Below are 18517 nucleotides of genomic sequence, written 5' to 3' on the forward strand. Positions count from 1 at the left end.
ATCAATGGCAGCGACCTAGCTTCGTCTTCCCCATCTCCTCCACTGTCACACGTCATTTGAAGAGTTTGGTATTCCTTAGTCAAGTGGTTTCTCTGTCTTCTGCGTTGTTGAAGGTATGTGTTGGTTGAAATAATTTTTGAATTTATTTCATGAATCAAATTATGATGAAGGTGTATGATTGTCTTGTTACTGTGTTGGGTTGTCCTAGAGTTTCATGGCTGCATTACCTTAAAGGATTGTGTTTAAGAATTTTTGTTAGGGCAAAGGGTTTGATGTGTATATGCTCTGTTTTTTGGCAATAAAACAGAGGTTTTTTCAATAGTGGGTTAATGCATGGTGGTGACTGTGATATTAATGCATAGGGATTTTAATCGATGTTGAAGTCATGTGATATGATTGTGTGAGTTTTAATGATTTTGATTTGTTGGTGCAGATGGATGTGTTGTTGGATATAATGTTTCATCATGGAGGAAACTTTGAGAAAGATGATGAAGAAAAACTGAGATATACCCCTGATAACTTAACCTGCCTAGGTGATCTGGATGAGGATACCTTGGACGTTTTCTTCATAAGGAATTATTACAAGGAGTTAGGCTATGACAAGATCCTTCATTGTTGGTGGCTAGTTCCCGGGAGGACGTTAGAAACTGGATTAAGGAATCTAAACAGTGACAATGAGCTTAGAGAGATGTGTTTTCTTGCTCACAAGAATAATGGATTGGTAGATGTGTATTTTGAACATGGGGTGTCATCTCCAGATTATTTACAAGATAAGGAGGAAAAGGCTGGCATGGATGCAAAAGAAGAAGGTGCCATGGTCACTCCTAATGACAAAGTGAGGAACCCCAACAGTGAATCCCCCTAAGACAAGGCAACGCCTGTCAACACCATTGACATTCCGAACCCTCAAATTAATCCGACTCCTCCTAGTAATCCAACACCTCCAACTATGCCAGAATCTGTCACGAATCCAAAACCTCCAAGTCAGGAGAAGCATCTTCCCAATCCAAATGATCAATCACAGGCAAAGCCTGCTACTTATCAAAAGCCAAAACCTCCCACTAATCCACAGCCGAAGCCTCCTACTAATCAAAAGCCAAAGCCTCCTACCAATTCAAAGTCGAATCCTCCTACGAAGCCTATTCTCCCTAAAAGTGTGTCAACAGCAACATCCAACTCCACACTAAAATCCACCTTGAAGAAGAAAAAGACAACAACCACCCCTAATTTTAGGCCTTGTACGAGGAGTGTTGCTAAGGGAAAGGCGGTGTTGAAAGCACGACAGGAGGGAGGTGATGCACTATCGTCTGATTCATATGATAGTGACGAAGATAGTTTGTATGAGCCAAGGATCGAAGATAGTTCTTCGTCTGATGATGATGATTATGATAATGATGTTTGTAAGGCTAAGACTATTAAGGAAGACATCAAATTTAAACATTCTCCTGCTGCTGCGTTTGCTAAGGATAAAGAGCAAGTTATGAGTGAGGATGATGCATTTGTTGAGGAGGTCTCAGATGGGGATGTGGACCTAGGCTTTGTGGGTGGAACAGGGGATGATGCATATAATGCATATGATCCAGGGGCTGACTCAGACGGGGCAAATTCATAGCATTCTGAAGAAATGAAAACTTCCCCCAATTCAGAGGATGAGGGGGCAGATGAGGAGTCCGAAGATTTTTGTCCTGTGTTCAGAGAAGGTATAAGGTTTGGAGAACTGCAAATGGAAGTTGGCATGAAATTCAACACAAAATGGGACTTTAAGGAGGCTGTAAGGGAGTTCACAATCCAAGAGGGTTGACGGATTAGGTTCAGGAAAAATGACAACGTGAGGATGAGGGCTACATGTCAGGTGAAAGGATGTCCATGGGTGGTGTATGCATTAAGGGATCATGAAGATACTTGTTGGCAAATAAAGACATTCCTTAATGATCACACATGCCCAAGGGAAGATAAGAACAGGGCAGCTAACAGAAATTGGGTGGCGAGTAAACTAGTCAAGAAGGTTAGGAAGTACCCCAATTTTAAGCATTGTGATGCAGCCACTTACTTCAAGTCAAGGTTTGACTTGACCTTGAACAAGAACTCAATATCAAGGGCCCTCTTTGATGCACGTAATGCTGTGTTTGGGGATGAAAAGGAACAATACAAAATGCTGAGGGATTATGGTCTTACACTTCTCAAGACTAACCCTGGATCAACAGTTGAAATTTGTTGCACTCCCCAACCTGAGTCTGATCCAGTATTTGATAAAATGTATGTGTGCTTGAGTGGTTGCAAGAGTGGTTTCAAAGCCGGATGCCGACCGTTGATTGGACTGGACGGTGCTTTCTTGAAAACTCAATTTGGTGGACAAATTCTATCGGCAGTGGGTCAGGATGCTAATCACCATATCTACATTATAGCGTGGGCAATTGTTGGAGTAGAAAACAAGGAGAATTGGAAGTGGTTTCTTAAGTTGCTACACCAGGACCTTGGAGACTATAGGCAAAATGGGTGGTGCTTTATCTCTGACATGCAGAAGGTATTCTCTAATTCATGAGTATCTTAGAAAATAGTGGAATGTTAGTCATGAGTGGATATGAAAATTGCATGCTTTGTTATATGTTTACTAGAAAATTGCATGGTTTGTTATATGAAAATATCAGGGAATTGTATGGATTGTGTATATTATTAGTTATGAGTAGAGATGAAAACTGTCTGCTGTTTATATGCTGAACTTTAATAATGAGAATGAGCCCCGATAGATATGATGGACTTATATCAGTATCATTTCTCAAAAGCAGGGACTATTATGTGTAAATTGATAAAAGTCAGGGACTATTATGTATAAATTGTTATAAGTCAAGGACTGTTATGGTGAGCGTCAATGAAAGTCATAGTCTATTATGGTGATATGGTATGTGGTTTTGTACACAGGGTTTATTGCCGGCAATGGAAGAGGTGATGCCCCGTGTTCATCACCGCTTTTGTGTTTGGCACTTGTGGCAGAATTTTAACAAGCAATGGAAGGATTTACAACTAAGATCCTTGCTGTGGGAGTGTGCACGAGCCACCACGTATCAAGAGTTCAGAGATAATATGAACAAGATCAAGATTATCAACGAGGATGCATGGGCGTATCTATCAAAGTGGGGAGGAGAACACTGGACCAGGAGTCAATTCAGTCACAAGCCTAAATTGGATAGCATATGTAATAATGCGTGCGAGGTATTCAACTCAAAAATTAAAGAGGCCAGGGTCAAGCCAATCATTACTTTGCTTGAAGGTGTGAGAATGTTTGTCATGAGAACAATAGCTAAGAACAAGGTAAAATTAGCTAATCATGTGGGTAAGTTACCGCCAGTAATTCACAGTCGTCTGGAGAAAGTGAGAAAATAGTCAAAACATTGGCACCCAATATGGACAGGTGATACTGGTTATGAGAAATTTGAGGTACACGGTTACCCAGCCAACCATGTTGTTGATCTAGGAAAACACCTATGCACATGTCAATTTTGGATGCTGACAGGTGGATTTTATTTTGTCCAATCTAACATTCATTCATATATTACTACCTAACACTAAGTACTAAATTGATTCATTCCTGTTTCGGATGTAGGAATACCCTGTGTGCATGCATGTGCTGCACTAGCTAGGGTGAACAAGAATCCAGAGGATTTTTGCCACAAACTAGTTACTATGGACTCATATAGGGAGACATATCAGCATTATATTAATCCCATTCCTGGGCAGACTTTCTGGGAGGTTTCAGAATCTCTTAAGCCCCAACCTCCAAAGATTAAGAGGGGGCCAGGTAAGTTACAACAAAAAAGGCGGATAGGCACAGATGAAGCTAAGGGTGGCTCGAAGAAATCCAAACCCACTTTCACCAAGGACAACACAAACCTAAAGAGGCAGCTTGCACCATTCACATGCAGCTACTGTGGGGAAAAAGGACACACAAAGAGGGGTTGTAAAAAGAAAAAACTAGCAGATGCTGCTGCAAAAGCCAAAACCTTCTGTCATCTTCTGCTCTTCATTATAGTTAAGACTTTCTGATTTTGCAGGGACAGCCTCTTGCCCAACATCTGCCCAAACAAACAAATCACACCATCTTTTACCAATTGTCTGCAGTCAACGAATGTTTCAATAACCAAATTAGAAGTTGGAGAAGGAATGAAAAATCAGGAAAAATCAACAATTACAGCTAACATTATAATTTGGGCATCCAAAAAAGGGCTTATTTGGGTTGGAATGTGTCCCAGACCACCGGAGCACAGGTCGGCAGCCGCAACCACACCATTCTGGTACACGCGTAGCCCTACTACGATTTTGGGTCTTCGCCCTGTATCCATTGCTTGTTGACCGTATCGAGCTCCCACTGGCTTGCCCTTCACCTCCAAACATTACTTCAGAGCTTCAATGGTGGTCCAGAATTATATTACAAAGGGGAGAAGAAGAGATACTAGTTATAATAATGATTCTTAGGTTTTAGGATTTTATTGGGACCAGGGACCACATTGGGTACAAAATTCAGATTTGCCACATCAGCTAGCCGTTGCTGGCTCCAGCGTGGCATTGGTGGTGCCAGATCACCCCTCCGTTTGCTGACTTGGCGCCGGAAAGGGTTGCAGGGCAACTATGGGTCCCGGAGCAAAATGTCAGGGATGTTTTTAGTGAATTTTGAAAGTCAAGGACAAGTATGGGTAACTCGCCCAATCTCAGGGACCACTTTGGGGTTTTAGTCTTTGGACATGGCATTAGTATCTCCCCTTTTAAACACGTTTTCACCATTACTGTTCAAATTTATTTTCCACTCTAATAGTCTAAAGTCCAATCTAAATCTAATTTTTTTTTTCGGGTGAGTGGAAAATAAACATAAACGGACGGGTAAAACTCGTTAATAAACTAAATGCTAGATACTATAATGAAAACTTTATAATTGTTTTCATATAATTTTTTTTATTATTGAATAATAAATTGTATGGTTAAATTTTAATATGATATAAAAATATTATTTTTGTTTAAAATATGGTTAAATAAATAAATCACACTTTTAAATAAAAGATCCTCATAAAAAAATATTTTTACCATCTTCATTTAAGTAGTTATCAAACTAAATTTATTACAATATTATGCAAAAATTCTGTATATAAATTAAATTTATTAAATTTGAATTATACATTATATTATTAAACTGAATTAATTTGATTTGAATTAATAAAAAATAATCTGAATTGAAATAACTAGTTTTAATTTATATAGCAATGAAATTCGAAATGCCCATGGTATTAGACGTCCATAATAATTCGATACAATTAGTTTCGAATTGGCACATGATTTTGTAGCACGTAGTAATTCGAATGAATTAAATTCGATTTATATATAGATATGCTATGATAGTAATTCAACATAAATTAATTCGATTTAGTTATGATATCATTATATATAGAATTCGAATTTAGTTTTTTGAATTATATTTCACCAAACCAAATTTTCCTAAAACAAAAAATCCTAAGAAACTAACGAAATCTAAACTATAAGATTCAAATTGCGAAAATGAAAAATTATCCGAATCAAATTTATCAGTTGAACAGAGTCGCTCATATTGCTGGTAGCGTTCATGAAAAGGTTAGTGAATAAAATTTAATTCAATTTAATTTAATTTCTAGAAAAAATAAATCATTATTAGAAATTTTAAACTTTAAATAGTAGTTAGAGTATTCATTTAGGGGTAGTATTTATTCGAATATTGAAACTATAGAATGTATGTTGGATGAGGGATAACTAAGTATTAGGACAAATAGTGATAACATGTTTGGTTAGAATTTGTAAATAAATGTTTTAAATGTTAGAAGTTTAACCTGGTTAAAAATTTTGTAGAAGTTTAATTGAATTTAATTTAATTTAGATTTCAAGTGTTGGAGCAACTAGACAGTAGAAGATTAACAAGAATTTAATATGATTTAATTTATTTAAAAAATTAATTTTTAAATGTTAGATTAACGAGGCACTACAAATTTAATTATAGTATAGGATTTAGCTTTACGCCTGAATATTAGACTAACTATGTGTTGTTAATATTTAATTTAAACAGGGTTAATTTAGTTTAATTTATTTTAATTTAATTCGTAAATCTTAGATTAACTATGTTTAGGTTATATTTTTGTTATAATTATATATTTTATGTGATTTTTGTTTTCTAAATATTTATAGTTCTGAGAGAATTTTTTAATCGTCATGCAATTCTACCGATGTATCACCAGCATGAGGAGGCAGAATGATATGTCCTTAGATGAGAGGATCATGCCATATCTGCAGACGGCTAGTTTAGCACATCTCGTGAGGCTCAACGATCACTAGTTTAAATTGGATGAACCGCTGGGTGGTGCATTTGTCGAGCAATGGCGTCTAGAGACGTATACCTTCCACATGTCATTCAAAGAGTGCACGATTACTGAAGGTTGTGGTAGGCTTAGAAAAGGGGGGTTGAATCTATGCCTTCCTTTTAGTTGCAGTTAATACCCTTTTAAACAAACTTTCAATTCAGGTTCTGTTTGAACACAGCAGCGGAAATTTATGAGACAATTTATTTTTGTCTCATGAATATCAGAAAACAGAACTCAGCAGAGAAGAAAAAAGATAACACCAGCATGTATCCTGGTTCGGTTGCCTTGTGCTATGCAACCTACATCCAGTCTCCTCCACAACTATGGAAGAATTTCACTATAGTTAATAGTATTACATACACCAATTTCACTCTCAAGTTCTAACCTAACTTGACATTGGCTATGCTAACACCTAACTATTCATTCTTAGTGCTAACCCAACTAAGAAAGGGATACCAAACAGGTACAAGATACAAGACACTTAATTCACCTAAAGAAATCAGAAAATAACTCTAGGCTTTTACCTCAAGTGTTTCACTCAGCCTTTTTCCACTCATGGCTTTTACTTGAGTTTTCTCACAATGCCTTTTTCTCACAGAAATGACAGAAAGATAAACATAGAAAAGTACATTACAATCAGTAAAACATGAAGGAGATTGACTTCATCAGCAGCCTCTTTGCTATGTGCATAACCAGATTCGCAACCTCAGATACAGTTCTTTAGTATTTGGCCGAATGCTTCTTTGAAAGTAAGCATTATCCAAGTAGAGGAACTTCTTTACAGAACACTGTTCTCACACTCTGGTTTTCTCTCCTTGGTTTCTGAATGAACAGCAAACCTCTTTTTATCTCCTTGCATGTTGCTGGGTTCTTCTTCCAAGGTCAACACCTTGAGCCTTGAGCTTCGCCAACCCACAGAATCACTTTTTCTCATTAAACCTTAGAGTAGAAACTTTGCTTCTGACTTCTTCATCTTGACCGAAAGCCACAAAGCAGTAACCATAGAAATCTTCTCATGGTCAACTTGATCTTAGCCATTGAGAAACTATTTGGTCCCCAAGTATCACTTGTGACCGTCGATGTAAAGCAGAATAGGGCAGAGAACAACTTTCCCTTGAATGCCATTTTCGGATAGAGCAGAGAGTTAGGAAGAAGAGAAGAAGATCTGATGCATGCAAGATGAAATGGGTTACCTTTAACCTAAGTTTGATTTGGTTTGAACTGGGTGATTTGATATCTGCCTTTCTTGCCTAACCTTCTCTTTCTTTCCTCTTCTTTGAATAGCTTAGTAGCTAAGCACTTTCTCTTGCTTCTGTGATTTGACATGGTCAGAGAGAAAAGAATGTTGCTTTGGTAAAAGCTAGTGAGAGGGAATGAAGGCTTCAATCTTGTATGAGAAGCTTGGATTAACTTTGAATTGATGGAACGGGCTTAGATCGGGTTTGATTAGCTTGGCCCCGTTGGTTCCTTTGGCTTCTTTCTTTGCTTTTCCTTGGGCTCTTAATTTTGCTTTCAGCCCACCATCTTTGTTGTTTGCTTTATATTCCATTTGGGCTCTTTAATTGAATTTTAGCCTGCAACAATAAATAATTTAGTAATATTCAATTTATAATTACTCAAACATAAATTATTTATTTTGTCTAAAAATAATGTTTGTCATCACTAATTAATTTAGTTAATTTCTTAACTCAACAATCTCCCCCTTGATGACAAACATGATTTAAGCAATAATCAAAAGGAAATGAATTTGAGTAAGGTTTAGAAACTCCCTTTGATTTTTGTCATTTGCTTTTATGTTGCTCCTCCTTTGCTTTTCAAGATTAGCTCCCCCTGGATTTATGCTTTCCTCTTTGTTCCTGTTTTACATTGTACTTAAAGAGAGCACAATAAAGAGCTACATACATTTATTTTGTCTAAGGGATATCAAACAAGCAACACCACATAATCAGCCCAACATCAAGCTAATATCAGCAGCACAAAGATTCAACATGTGAAACCTAGGACACATTTACCATCTAGCATCCTATTGCTATTACTCCCCCTTTTGTCATCAAGGGTGGATAATATGCGAGATCAGCAAAAACAACACCTTATAACCTACAGAAGAGAGTTAGTGCACAATCCTAATGAATTAACAAAGGTGCAATGTTATCCAAAGTTATTACAGTCATCCAAGAGAACAAAACAGTTCAACAATAGCAAAAAAATAGAATTCATCAGACAAATTGAGCAGACAGCAGCAGCTTCATGAAACAATTCTTAGACATCCGAACTATTTCCCTCCGAATCAACTTTTTCATCTGCATCAGTGGCAGGGTCTTCATCCTTTTGAAGGTTATCAATGAAATTCATGAGCACAGCCACTCTATCTCTTGACTTACGGAGGAAATTTTCGCGCTTGCTTGCTAGCTTCCTTTGCTCTTTGCTCATAGCAATCAAGTGATTTGATTGAGAGACAAACTCCTGAACAACATCCTTGACAACATTCAGCAGGGCAGATTTCTGGCCAGTAGAGATGGAAGTACCCTTAGTGGAAGGAGGAGGAGATTCCTCAGGGATAAAGTCATCATCATCATCATCCAATACCACTCTCTCTGAACGAGTGGGTCCCTTTTCCTGTTTAACTGAACTACCCCCTTTTAGATATAAATGTCGCTTAACCTAAGGATACAGATAATAATGCCAACACAACAATCTAAAGTATATACATGCTTATCTAGAATTCTATGGTTGCACAAAAGTCTAATAAACCATACAAGCACATATTGCAAACTATGGTAGCATGTAACAAACAATTCACCAGCACAACAGAAAGTTCAAATGACTTAAAGTCATCTAAGTTTAGTTCACAAACAAGTCAAATAGATTTCAATTTATAAACACAAGTCAATTAACAAACACAAGACTAATCAAAACTAATATCCAATAATCTCAGTAAGTCTTATGTCTTATCAAGCCTCATATATGCATTTTTTTTTATCAAGGTGGGAAAAATAAAATAAAACAGAACATTTCTTATTCAACAAATGTCTCTTTGACCTGCAAAATAGAATTCTCAAACAAGACATTAGCACAATTAAAACAGAAGTTGCAGTTTTTCAAAAATTGAAATGATGATAATGAGAAATGTTAAAAGACATGCACAATACATGAATAGGTTTGCAATTGCAGCAAGTTGAGAGTGTTCTTAGAAAAAGAAAGTTCAGAACCCTATTCCAAGAAAGTTCAGAGCCCAGAAGATAAAATTCAAAGTGATGGTTCTTCTTCTGTCCAGAATTGTCTCATCCGAACCTATGAGACAAAGACTTCAACAAACACATCAGTAATTTTCAAACAATGAATCATAGCTTAAAATTCCTAAACAAGTCCTAAGCATGCAAAATCTATCCTCAACTAATGGTTTTGTAAAAATATCTGCTAATTGCTCCTTTGATTTAACAAATTGAATGCAAATATCCCCCTTTTGGACATGTTTTCTTATTGAGTAAAATTTCACTTCAATATGCTTAGTCCTAGAGTGCAAAACTGGATTTTTAGAAATATTAATGGCACTCATATTATCACACATCAAGAAAATATTTTTAGCATTTAATTTGTAATCAGCAAGCTGTGTTTTTAACCATAAAAGCTGAGAACAACAAGAAGAAGCAGCTATATACTCAGCCTCTGCAGTGGATAGGGCCACTGTTGGTTGCTTCTTACTTGACCATACATTTAAGGACTTTCCGAGGAAGCAACATAAACCAGAAGTGCTCCTTCTATCAACTCTATCACCAGCAAAATCTGCATCACAATAACCAACTGCAGAAAAATCATCAATCTTAGGATACCAAAGACCAAAATTAGATGTGCCATGAACATATCTAATGATCCTTTTAACTGCAGAAAGATGTGACTCTTTAGGTTTGAATTGGAACCTAGAACACAATCCAACACTTTGCACAATATCGGGTCTAGAGAAAGTTAGGTACATAAGAGAACCAATCATCCCTCTATACCTAGTCTCATCAACATCTTTCTCAGTTTTTCCCTTATCTAATTTAGAACTAGGATGCATGGGAGTTCCCATGGGTTTGGCATTTTCCATACCAAATTTCTTAACTAATTCCTTGGCATACTTTTCTTGATGAATAAAAATACCATTTTCAGTTTGTTTAATTTGCAGCCCAAGGAAAAAATTAAGTTCACCCATTATACTCATGTCAAATTCGCTTGTCATGAGTTTTCCAAATTCAGAACAAAGGGATTCATTGGCTGATCTAAAAATAATGTCATCAACATATATTTGGACTAGAATAAAAGAATCATTAGAGTTCTTGATGAATAGAGTTGTGTCAGTGGTGCCTCTTTGAAAACCATTTTTCAAAAGAAAAGAGCTAAGTCTCTCATACCAAGCTCTAGGAGCTTGTCTTAAACCATAGAGAGCTTTAGATAGTTTAAAAATATTATCAAAATGCTCTTTATTTTCAAAACCAGGAGGTTGCTCCACATACACTTCTATATCTATCACTCTATTCAAGAATGCACATTTCACATCCATTTGGTATAATTTAAAACCACAATATGCAGCATAAGCTAAGAGAAATCTTATGGCTTCCATTCGGGCAACAGGGGCAAAGGATTCATCAAAGTCTATTCCTTCTTCTTGGTCATATCCTTGTGCCACTAGTCTTGCCTTGTTTCTTGCAATGCTACCATCTTCTCCCAACTTGTTCCGAAATATCCATTTGGTGCCGGTCACTTTCTTTCCACTTGGCCTTGGAACCAAAGTCCATACTTGGTTCTTTTCAAACTCAAGAAGCTCATCCTCCATAGCTTTAACCCAAGATGGGTCACTAAGTGCTTCCTTAATGTTTTGAGACTCTATCTGTGATAGAAGGGCAATGTTGGATCCTTCATTTGCCTTTCTAGTGGAAGATCTTGTTTGCACTCCATGAGAGATGTCCCCAATGACAAATTCCTCAGGATAATTCTTTAAGAATCTCCACTCACGAGGTCTGGTGGACTTGGAGGCAGATTCAGTCACCAAGGGATTCTGGGCGCTGCTGGCTGCAGGATTTTCTTCAGATTCATAAGATAAAATGGAATTTTCTCTTGAATTTTCAGCATTCGCAGTTTCTGGTTCAGCTTGTCCAAAATTTTCTTTTCCATGATTTTGAGCAGCTTCATCCTCCTTTTGAGCTTGATTTCCTGCATCACAATCTTCCAAAATGCTTTGTACCAAGTTAGTATCACAAAATGTAACATGTATGGACTCTTCAATAATTCTAGCATCTTGATGATAAACCCTATATGCTTTACTAGTTGTGAAATATCCTACAAACAAACACTCATAAGCCTTTGGATCAAATTTTTCCAAGTTTTCTTTGTTATTTAAAACAAAACATTTGCATCCAAAGATGTGCAAGTAATTTAAATTTGGTGGGTAGCCTTTCCAAAGTTCATAAGGGGTTTTCTTCAAAAATTTCCTTATGATTGTTCTATTTAAAATGTGGCAAGCTGTGTTAACCGCTTCAGCCCAAAGGAATTTTGGAACATTACTCTCACAAAGCATAGCTCTTGTCATCTCTTGTATGCTTCTATTTCTTCTTTCCACAACACCATTTTGTTGTGGTGTTCTTGGACAAGAGAAGTTGTGAGATATTCCAAATTCCTCACAAAAAGATTCAAACAAATTATTTTCAAATTCAGTTCCATGATCACTTCTTATAGAAGAGATTTTTAAATCCTTTTCATTTTGAATTTTCTTGCAAAAAGGTTCAAAGGTCGAAAAGGCTTCATTTTTGTGTGCAAGAAATAAAACCCAACCAAACCTAGTATAGTCATCCACAATTACTAAACCATAATGTTTACCACCTAGGCTTTGAGTTCTTGTTGGACCAAATAAATCAATGTGTAGTAACTCAAGTGGTCTTTTAGTAGAGATGTCTTCCTTTGGTTTAAAAGAACTTTTTGTTTGTTTTCTCATTTGGCAAGCATCACAAGTGATGTCTTTGTCAAATTTTATCAAAGGGAGACCTCTTACTAATTCTTTCTTTACAAGCTTGTTTATTTGAAACATACTTGCATGGCCCAATCTCTTGTGCCATAACCACTTTTCATATTCTTTAGAGTGAAGACAAGCTACATTTTGATCCTTTAGTTCATCAAGAGTAAGTCCATACATATTATTGAAACGCTTGGCAACAAACATTACTTCATTTGTCTTTTCATTAACAACACAGCATTCAAGCCTTTTGAAAACAATTAAATATCCCAAATCACACAGCTGACTTATACTCAAGAGATTGTGCTTTAAACCACATACTAAAAGTACATCATCAATGGAACGGGCTTGAATCGGGTTTGATTAGCTTGGCCCCGTTGGTTCCTTTGACTTCTTTCTTTGCTTTTCCTTGGGCTCTTAATTTTGCTTTCAGCCCACCATCTTTGTTGTTTGCTTTATATTCCATTTGGGCTCTTTAATTGAATTTTGGCCTACAACAATAAATAATTTAGTAATATTCAATTTATAATTACTCAAACATAAATTATTTATTTTGTCCAAAAATAATGTTTGACATCACTAATTAATTTAGTTAATTTCTTAACTCAACAATTACGCTATAGGATGTCGCATACCAATTAGGCCTTCTCATCGACGGATAGTACGTCAGTGGATGCCTGACGAATTTCGAGCGATACATTGATGGCGGCCAACCTGCATGGAATTAGTTCGAGGAGTTATTGGGTATGTTACCTCCGGCAGACTACATTGACAAGTTCACTATGAAGTGCACTTGGATGCAGTAGACATTCAGTGACCTTTCACAGGATGCAGACGAGGAGACAATCAGAAGGTACGTGAGAGCGTACATCATGATGCTATTATTAACGCAGCTCTTCGATGATAAATCCAATTCACGCATACATATCCGGTGGCTAGCTACTGTACGTTGTGAGATTAGAGGATATAGATGGATACAACTGGAGATCCGCTGCTCTCTTATGGTTATACCGATACTTGTGAGGTGTAACCAACAGAAATGTAGTTAAGTTGGCCGGCCTGTTACAGTTTCTCCCATCATGAATCTTCTGACAGTTCTCGAATTTTAGACTTGATGAGTTTAACGTTTTTCATTAGCCGTTGACAACAAAATTCTTACCATTTATGGTTGTCATCATGTCTAGTAATATATATTAAATATTATTGTCGTTGTTCATAATATATTTTGAGTGTCAGGTGGTTCGATTATCAATCAACAATGAACGAAAAGGGGATCGAGAGTCGCACAGTAGAAGTTCCAGGCAAGAGATGTGAGTGTTTTAGTGATCAAACTTGCATTGTGAAGTTTTTTTTTCAACTATCTACTAGACCTTAAATGAATTACAATACTCAGTTTCTCTTTTGCCAGTTTACATGGATGCCATATAGTGCACGTGCCAGTCCCATGGTCTACTGTTATTCAAATGCGCATGCTAATTCAATATTTTTATAAATAATGAAGGTATTCAAATGCGCATGCTAATTTAATATTTTTATAAATAATGGAGGTGCAATGAACACACTTTAGTAACTTTAGTCTTCGATAACATTTGTGTTAATGCTGTTTCTTTGCTCCTTAATTTTTTTGGGGTGATTTTTATACTTTTTTTTGTCTCTTTTATTTTATGTTTAGATTTTTTATTGTTCATTTTGTTGATAGTCTTACAAATGAGGTTTTTTTTTTTTTCATTTTGATGCTTATAAAACATGTCCAATAGTATGTTTTTATAATTTAAAAGAAATTCTATATTTTAAAAAATAAAATGCAGCACATATATAATTGGATTTGGTGTTTTAAAATCTTAATATCCAACATGGTGTTTTAAATGAGATTGAATTCCGAATTCGCTCCTATCCAATTCAATTCATGTACAGGGTTAAGTGGGACAACATGATCTATGTAACTTAAGGGAAAAAAAAATATAAATCTCTCTCTCCGCTGCACTTGTATGTTTTTCTTTGTCCCTATTATTGAGTCACTTTTTTAAGATAAAACTTTTAGTGATCAAGTTTGACAGAAAAAGTTCGAGGAATTAACATTTTCATTAAAATTTATCTAATATTTAATCATAAAAAAATATGTAATTACACACCATTAAATATAATTTTACACCATTAAAAATATTAATAATGACTAACATACAAACACACAAATTAAAATTGCATGCATGAAGCAAATAAAACTGATATGAGGCTATTGGAAAACGACCTTTTGGATGTGTGTGTGAATGGAGGCTACTAATTGAGGGAGAGAAGCGTCTGATACACAAAACATATATATGGAACAGCAAATAATTAAGGTTTAAAAAGGATCACATATTGAAAGAAAGCAAAAGCACAAGATATTGCTAGTGGCTAAGTAAATATTAGCAACCATGTTTTGATTTGTCATAGCCAGATATATGTTTGTGGAGAGAGAGAGAGAGAGTACAATAATTGATGATATTTAGTACCATTTACAAAATGTAGTTACTAGATTATGAAAGTGTTATTGTTTATATTAATATCATTTCTTTTATGAGTTCTGTGTTTAGCCTATATTTCTAATAGATTTTAGCAAGTACTACTTCATTATGTTTTTTTAAGCAGTGCTTATTATGTTCTTAATAATATTTATAACAAGTATTGTATTAATTAGAGATATTATTGTTGTCAAATTAAAGAGATGTTTGGTACACTTAGCAAAAAACTAATTAAGATGGAGATAATTTGAGTGAGTAATAATTTATTTACAAGTACTTCTATAACGTTAGTTACAAGATGATTAATGCCAAACCTTAAAAAATAAATCTTAAAATAGTATAAATTTTGCTTACATTTTTTTACTAAAAAAATAGACATTAAATGTAAAAGAAAAATAGAAGTGTTTATTAATAATATTTGTCTTATTTTTTTAATTTTTATAATAATAAAAATTAAAAACTATTTAATTACATTTAAGCTGCAAACTCTTTGAATTTTGAATTTAAATTATAAATTATTTAAATTTAAGTGGGACTAGACACTCGCTCATTTATTTGAGGTTGAAGTGCCATTTTTGAAAATAAAATGTGTAGCCTCATGGGAAAATAAAAAGGGAGTAAAATTTGTAGTAGAGATAGATACTTTTGAACACCACTCATTACATGGTTTTATATATGTGGGTTTGTGTATATTAGGGGTGTATATGGTCCGGCCTTATTCGAAGATTTAGTCTGGCTCCGAATATTTTAGAAGCTAATTTAGTGTAATTTTATTGGGTTTATGGTCGGGTAAGGGTCTCAAAAATAGATCCGGTCATTATTTCGGGTCGGGTTCGGGTCATAGCTCGAGCCATCCAAACTCGGTCCGGTGACCCGATCATCATATACAATTAATATTTTGTGTTATTAGTGATGGATGATGGGTATTCTTATGTGAAATTTAAATATTGTAAACCTTAATATTTTGTGTTATTAGTCATTATAAGATTATAAGTTAATGTTTTATATTTAAAATGCATAAGACTTTAGACTAATGCATAATATTGTGTTATTTGTATTGATTTAAATATTTAGTGTTATTAGATAATATTAGTATTGATTATGGTTATGATTTAATTTTAGAGAATGGTTGATTCTTATTATATTTTTTTAAGTGAATTTTACTATGTGAATTGTAAAATAATGGTTAGAGATGAGGTGATTTTTATATGCTAAAGACCCGATTTTTATCTTATTTTTACCCGACTCAAAGGTGCATAGATTTCATCGGATTTAGAATTGGATTAGAGTCTAAAAATTAAACTCGGTCTATATTTCGGATCAGATCTGAATTAAGCCAAACCCAATGTGACTCGACCCATGTACAGCAATGCTAATTGAATCAAAACATCATTGTCCTTTCTTGACAAACTAACTAGCTAATTGAAGATTTCAAATATTTTATTTATTATGAATATGTTTCCGTTGATATAGTATATGTTATTAATCACTATAAGAAATTTTAGTATATTGCTAGTATAAAAAAAAATTAAACAGTCATTTGATTTAATTTATTTGTTTAAATAATCTATTAAACAACTAATGTAAAAATTAAATACTTTTTGGTAATGTATGATTGGTTATCTTATAGCTAGTAACAGTGTATGAAAAATAATTCTAAGAATAATAATTTTCATTAAATGACAACCAAAATTGTTTGTTATATTATTTTAAAAAAGTCTTTGACAGTAAGTATAATTGTCCAAAATAATAATCTTGGCTCTAGAAGAGTAATATGCTTTGGTGAATGGTACGGTCCAACCACAAGTGATGAGAACATTTAGACTCAAGGGTTGTTACATTTATTTTCAAGTTCAGAAGCAATTTAAACTAAGGCTATATATGGTTATGGTTAATTTAAAAACTAAGCCTGCTTTTTGTTAACAAAAAATTTAAATTAAATTAATTAATTAAATTGGTTTTACATGATAAAATCGATAATAAATCATTTTTTATACTAAAAAAAGTTTTTATATCAAAAACTGGTTTTTACATTTTTTTTTAATAGTAAGATGTCATAAAATCTACTCACTAAATGTTGCATAAATATTTTTATAATAATACTAATAATAATCATTGAAAATATCATTAAAAATTGAAACATGTTATGACCCAAAATATTTTTATGATAACCAAATAGTGTTTGAAAGTTTAAATACCCATCAAAAACTGTAGACTCTTTTTTTTTTGTTTAGCTATTCACACAAAGAACGCTATTCACACAAAGAACGAAACAGGAAGTTTCCTACGCTAAGTATGCGGTGTGAAATCAGGTGCAAACTCTTTCGCTATTGATTCGCTGGTTGACCAGGTTTAATTTTCTTAAAACATGGAAAGGGACCACCTGCGAAAATCACGCTAGGGCGGCGTAAGTCAAATTCTACATGTTACTTTTATAGTCAAGGTGCAACACACTTTACTTAACAAGGTGTATAAACACTCTTCTAATTATCTTTAAATTAAGGTGCCTACTACTGTAAAGATGCATCTTTACAGATTTTTGTCTTTTATGGCAAAAAAGCGTATCACTAAAAAGCGTTGCTTTAAAGAGAAAAATGTTATCCTTAATCGTTAACTTGGCTCTGATACCAATTTTTATCAATGCATGTTTTTGAAATATTTTTCTTGGGTTGGATTTGCATTATTAAAATTTTCTATTTCTTTTAACAAATTTTCTATTTCTCTTGATATGCTTTCTATACAATTTTTACAGAATTGTTCCACTTCTTCTCTATTTCTTGTGTAAATGTTACTATTCTGTAATCTTACTTCATAATATCTTTTTTGACTTTTCTGAAAATCTAAATCATTTTTTAATTCTTGTATCGTTTGATTTGCTAAACCAGGCATTTTATACTTGTAATTCTTGTTCAGATTCAATTTGTACTTGTTCTAGGGGTTCAACCTGTAGAGGTTGTATTACTTGAATATTTTGAACATGTATTCTTGATTCAAAAGCTTGTAATGCAATCATATTTTGTATGTGAAGATAATGCAATCTTCGAGCACGATAAATTTGTTTATTCTTAATATTTTCTTTTAAATTTTTGACTGATTTTTTAGTTTTAAAACGTTGTATTAATTTTCTTGTTCTAAATATCTTTTGTTTACCTTCTTGATTTCTGTTTCTAAATCTGAAGATTCAGTTGTCAAATTTCTTATTTTTATAGATATAGCCATTATTCTTGTTTTCATATTCCTTTTAATTGTTTTTAAAGAAATAAGACTTTTTTGAAAATCTTTCATATTAGAATTTCTGCATCTTCTGCCATAGCTTCATTGTTATTTTCTAAAGATTCTATTATTTTTTCTAATTCTTCGACTTCTTTTTTCAGATTGTTATAAGATAATACTAAAGTTTTGAAAGCTCTTTGGTTTATTTCAGAAAACTTTAAATATTTCAAATGATTTTCTCTTTCAAAGAGTTCTTGTTTCTTATCTTAATAAGACACGTATATTTCTTCTTTATTTATCGTCATAATTTATTATTTAAAGTTTCATTCAACTTTTCAATTCTTTTTGTTAATTCCTTTATTTCAGAATCTTTTTCTTCAATTTTTAAATGAGATAGACTTAGAGGGCTGTTAATTTTAGATTCTCTTATTCTAAAACTAGATGTT

General features: G+C 34.0%; 2 protein-coding genes across 2 annotated transcripts; both read left to right on the forward strand.

Moving 5' to 3' along the window:
• Positions 1–949: 949 nt before the first annotated feature.
• On the forward strand, positions 950–1612 carry LOC130939246 (uncharacterized). The gene has a single exon (XM_057867365.1). The coding sequence runs from the start codon at positions 950–952 to the stop codon at positions 1610–1612; it is 663 nt and encodes a 220-aa protein (XP_057723348.1).
• Positions 1613–1624: 12 nt separating this feature from the next.
• LOC130939247 (uncharacterized) lies at positions 1625–4347 on the forward strand. Its single transcript, XM_057867366.1, has 6 exons — positions 1625–1771; positions 1853–2524; positions 2920–3331; positions 3410–3511; positions 3602–3796; positions 4220–4347. The coding sequence occupies exons 1-6, from the start codon at positions 1625–1627 to the stop codon at positions 4345–4347; spliced, it is 1656 nt and encodes a 551-aa protein (XP_057723349.1).
• The last annotated feature ends 14170 nt before the right edge of the window (positions 4348–18517 follow it).

The sequence above is a fragment of the Arachis stenosperma genome, chromosome 7, assembly GCF_014773155.1.
Source record: "Arachis stenosperma cultivar V10309 chromosome 7, arast.V10309.gnm1.PFL2, whole genome shotgun sequence".
In the NCBI taxonomy this organism is placed as follows: domain Eukaryota; kingdom Viridiplantae; phylum Streptophyta; class Magnoliopsida; order Fabales; family Fabaceae; genus Arachis; species Arachis stenosperma.

Bases quoted from the DNA above. Each gene is read 5' to 3' on its own strand.
- LOC130939246 (XM_057867365.1), top strand. From the start codon at position 950: ATGCCAGAATCTGTCACGAATCCAAAACCTCCAAGTCAGGAGAAGCAT.
- LOC130939247 (XM_057867366.1), top strand. From the start codon at position 1,625: ATGAAAACTTCCCCCAATTCAGAGGATGAGGGGGCAGATGAGGAGTCC. The intron at 3,332-3,409 runs GTAAGTTACCGC...CAATATGGACAG, and splicing joins AAAATTAGCTAATCATGTGG to GTGATACTGGTTATGAGAAA. The intron at 3,512-3,601 runs GTGGATTTTATT...TTTCGGATGTAG, and splicing joins TCAATTTTGGATGCTGACAG to GAATACCCTGTGTGCATGCA.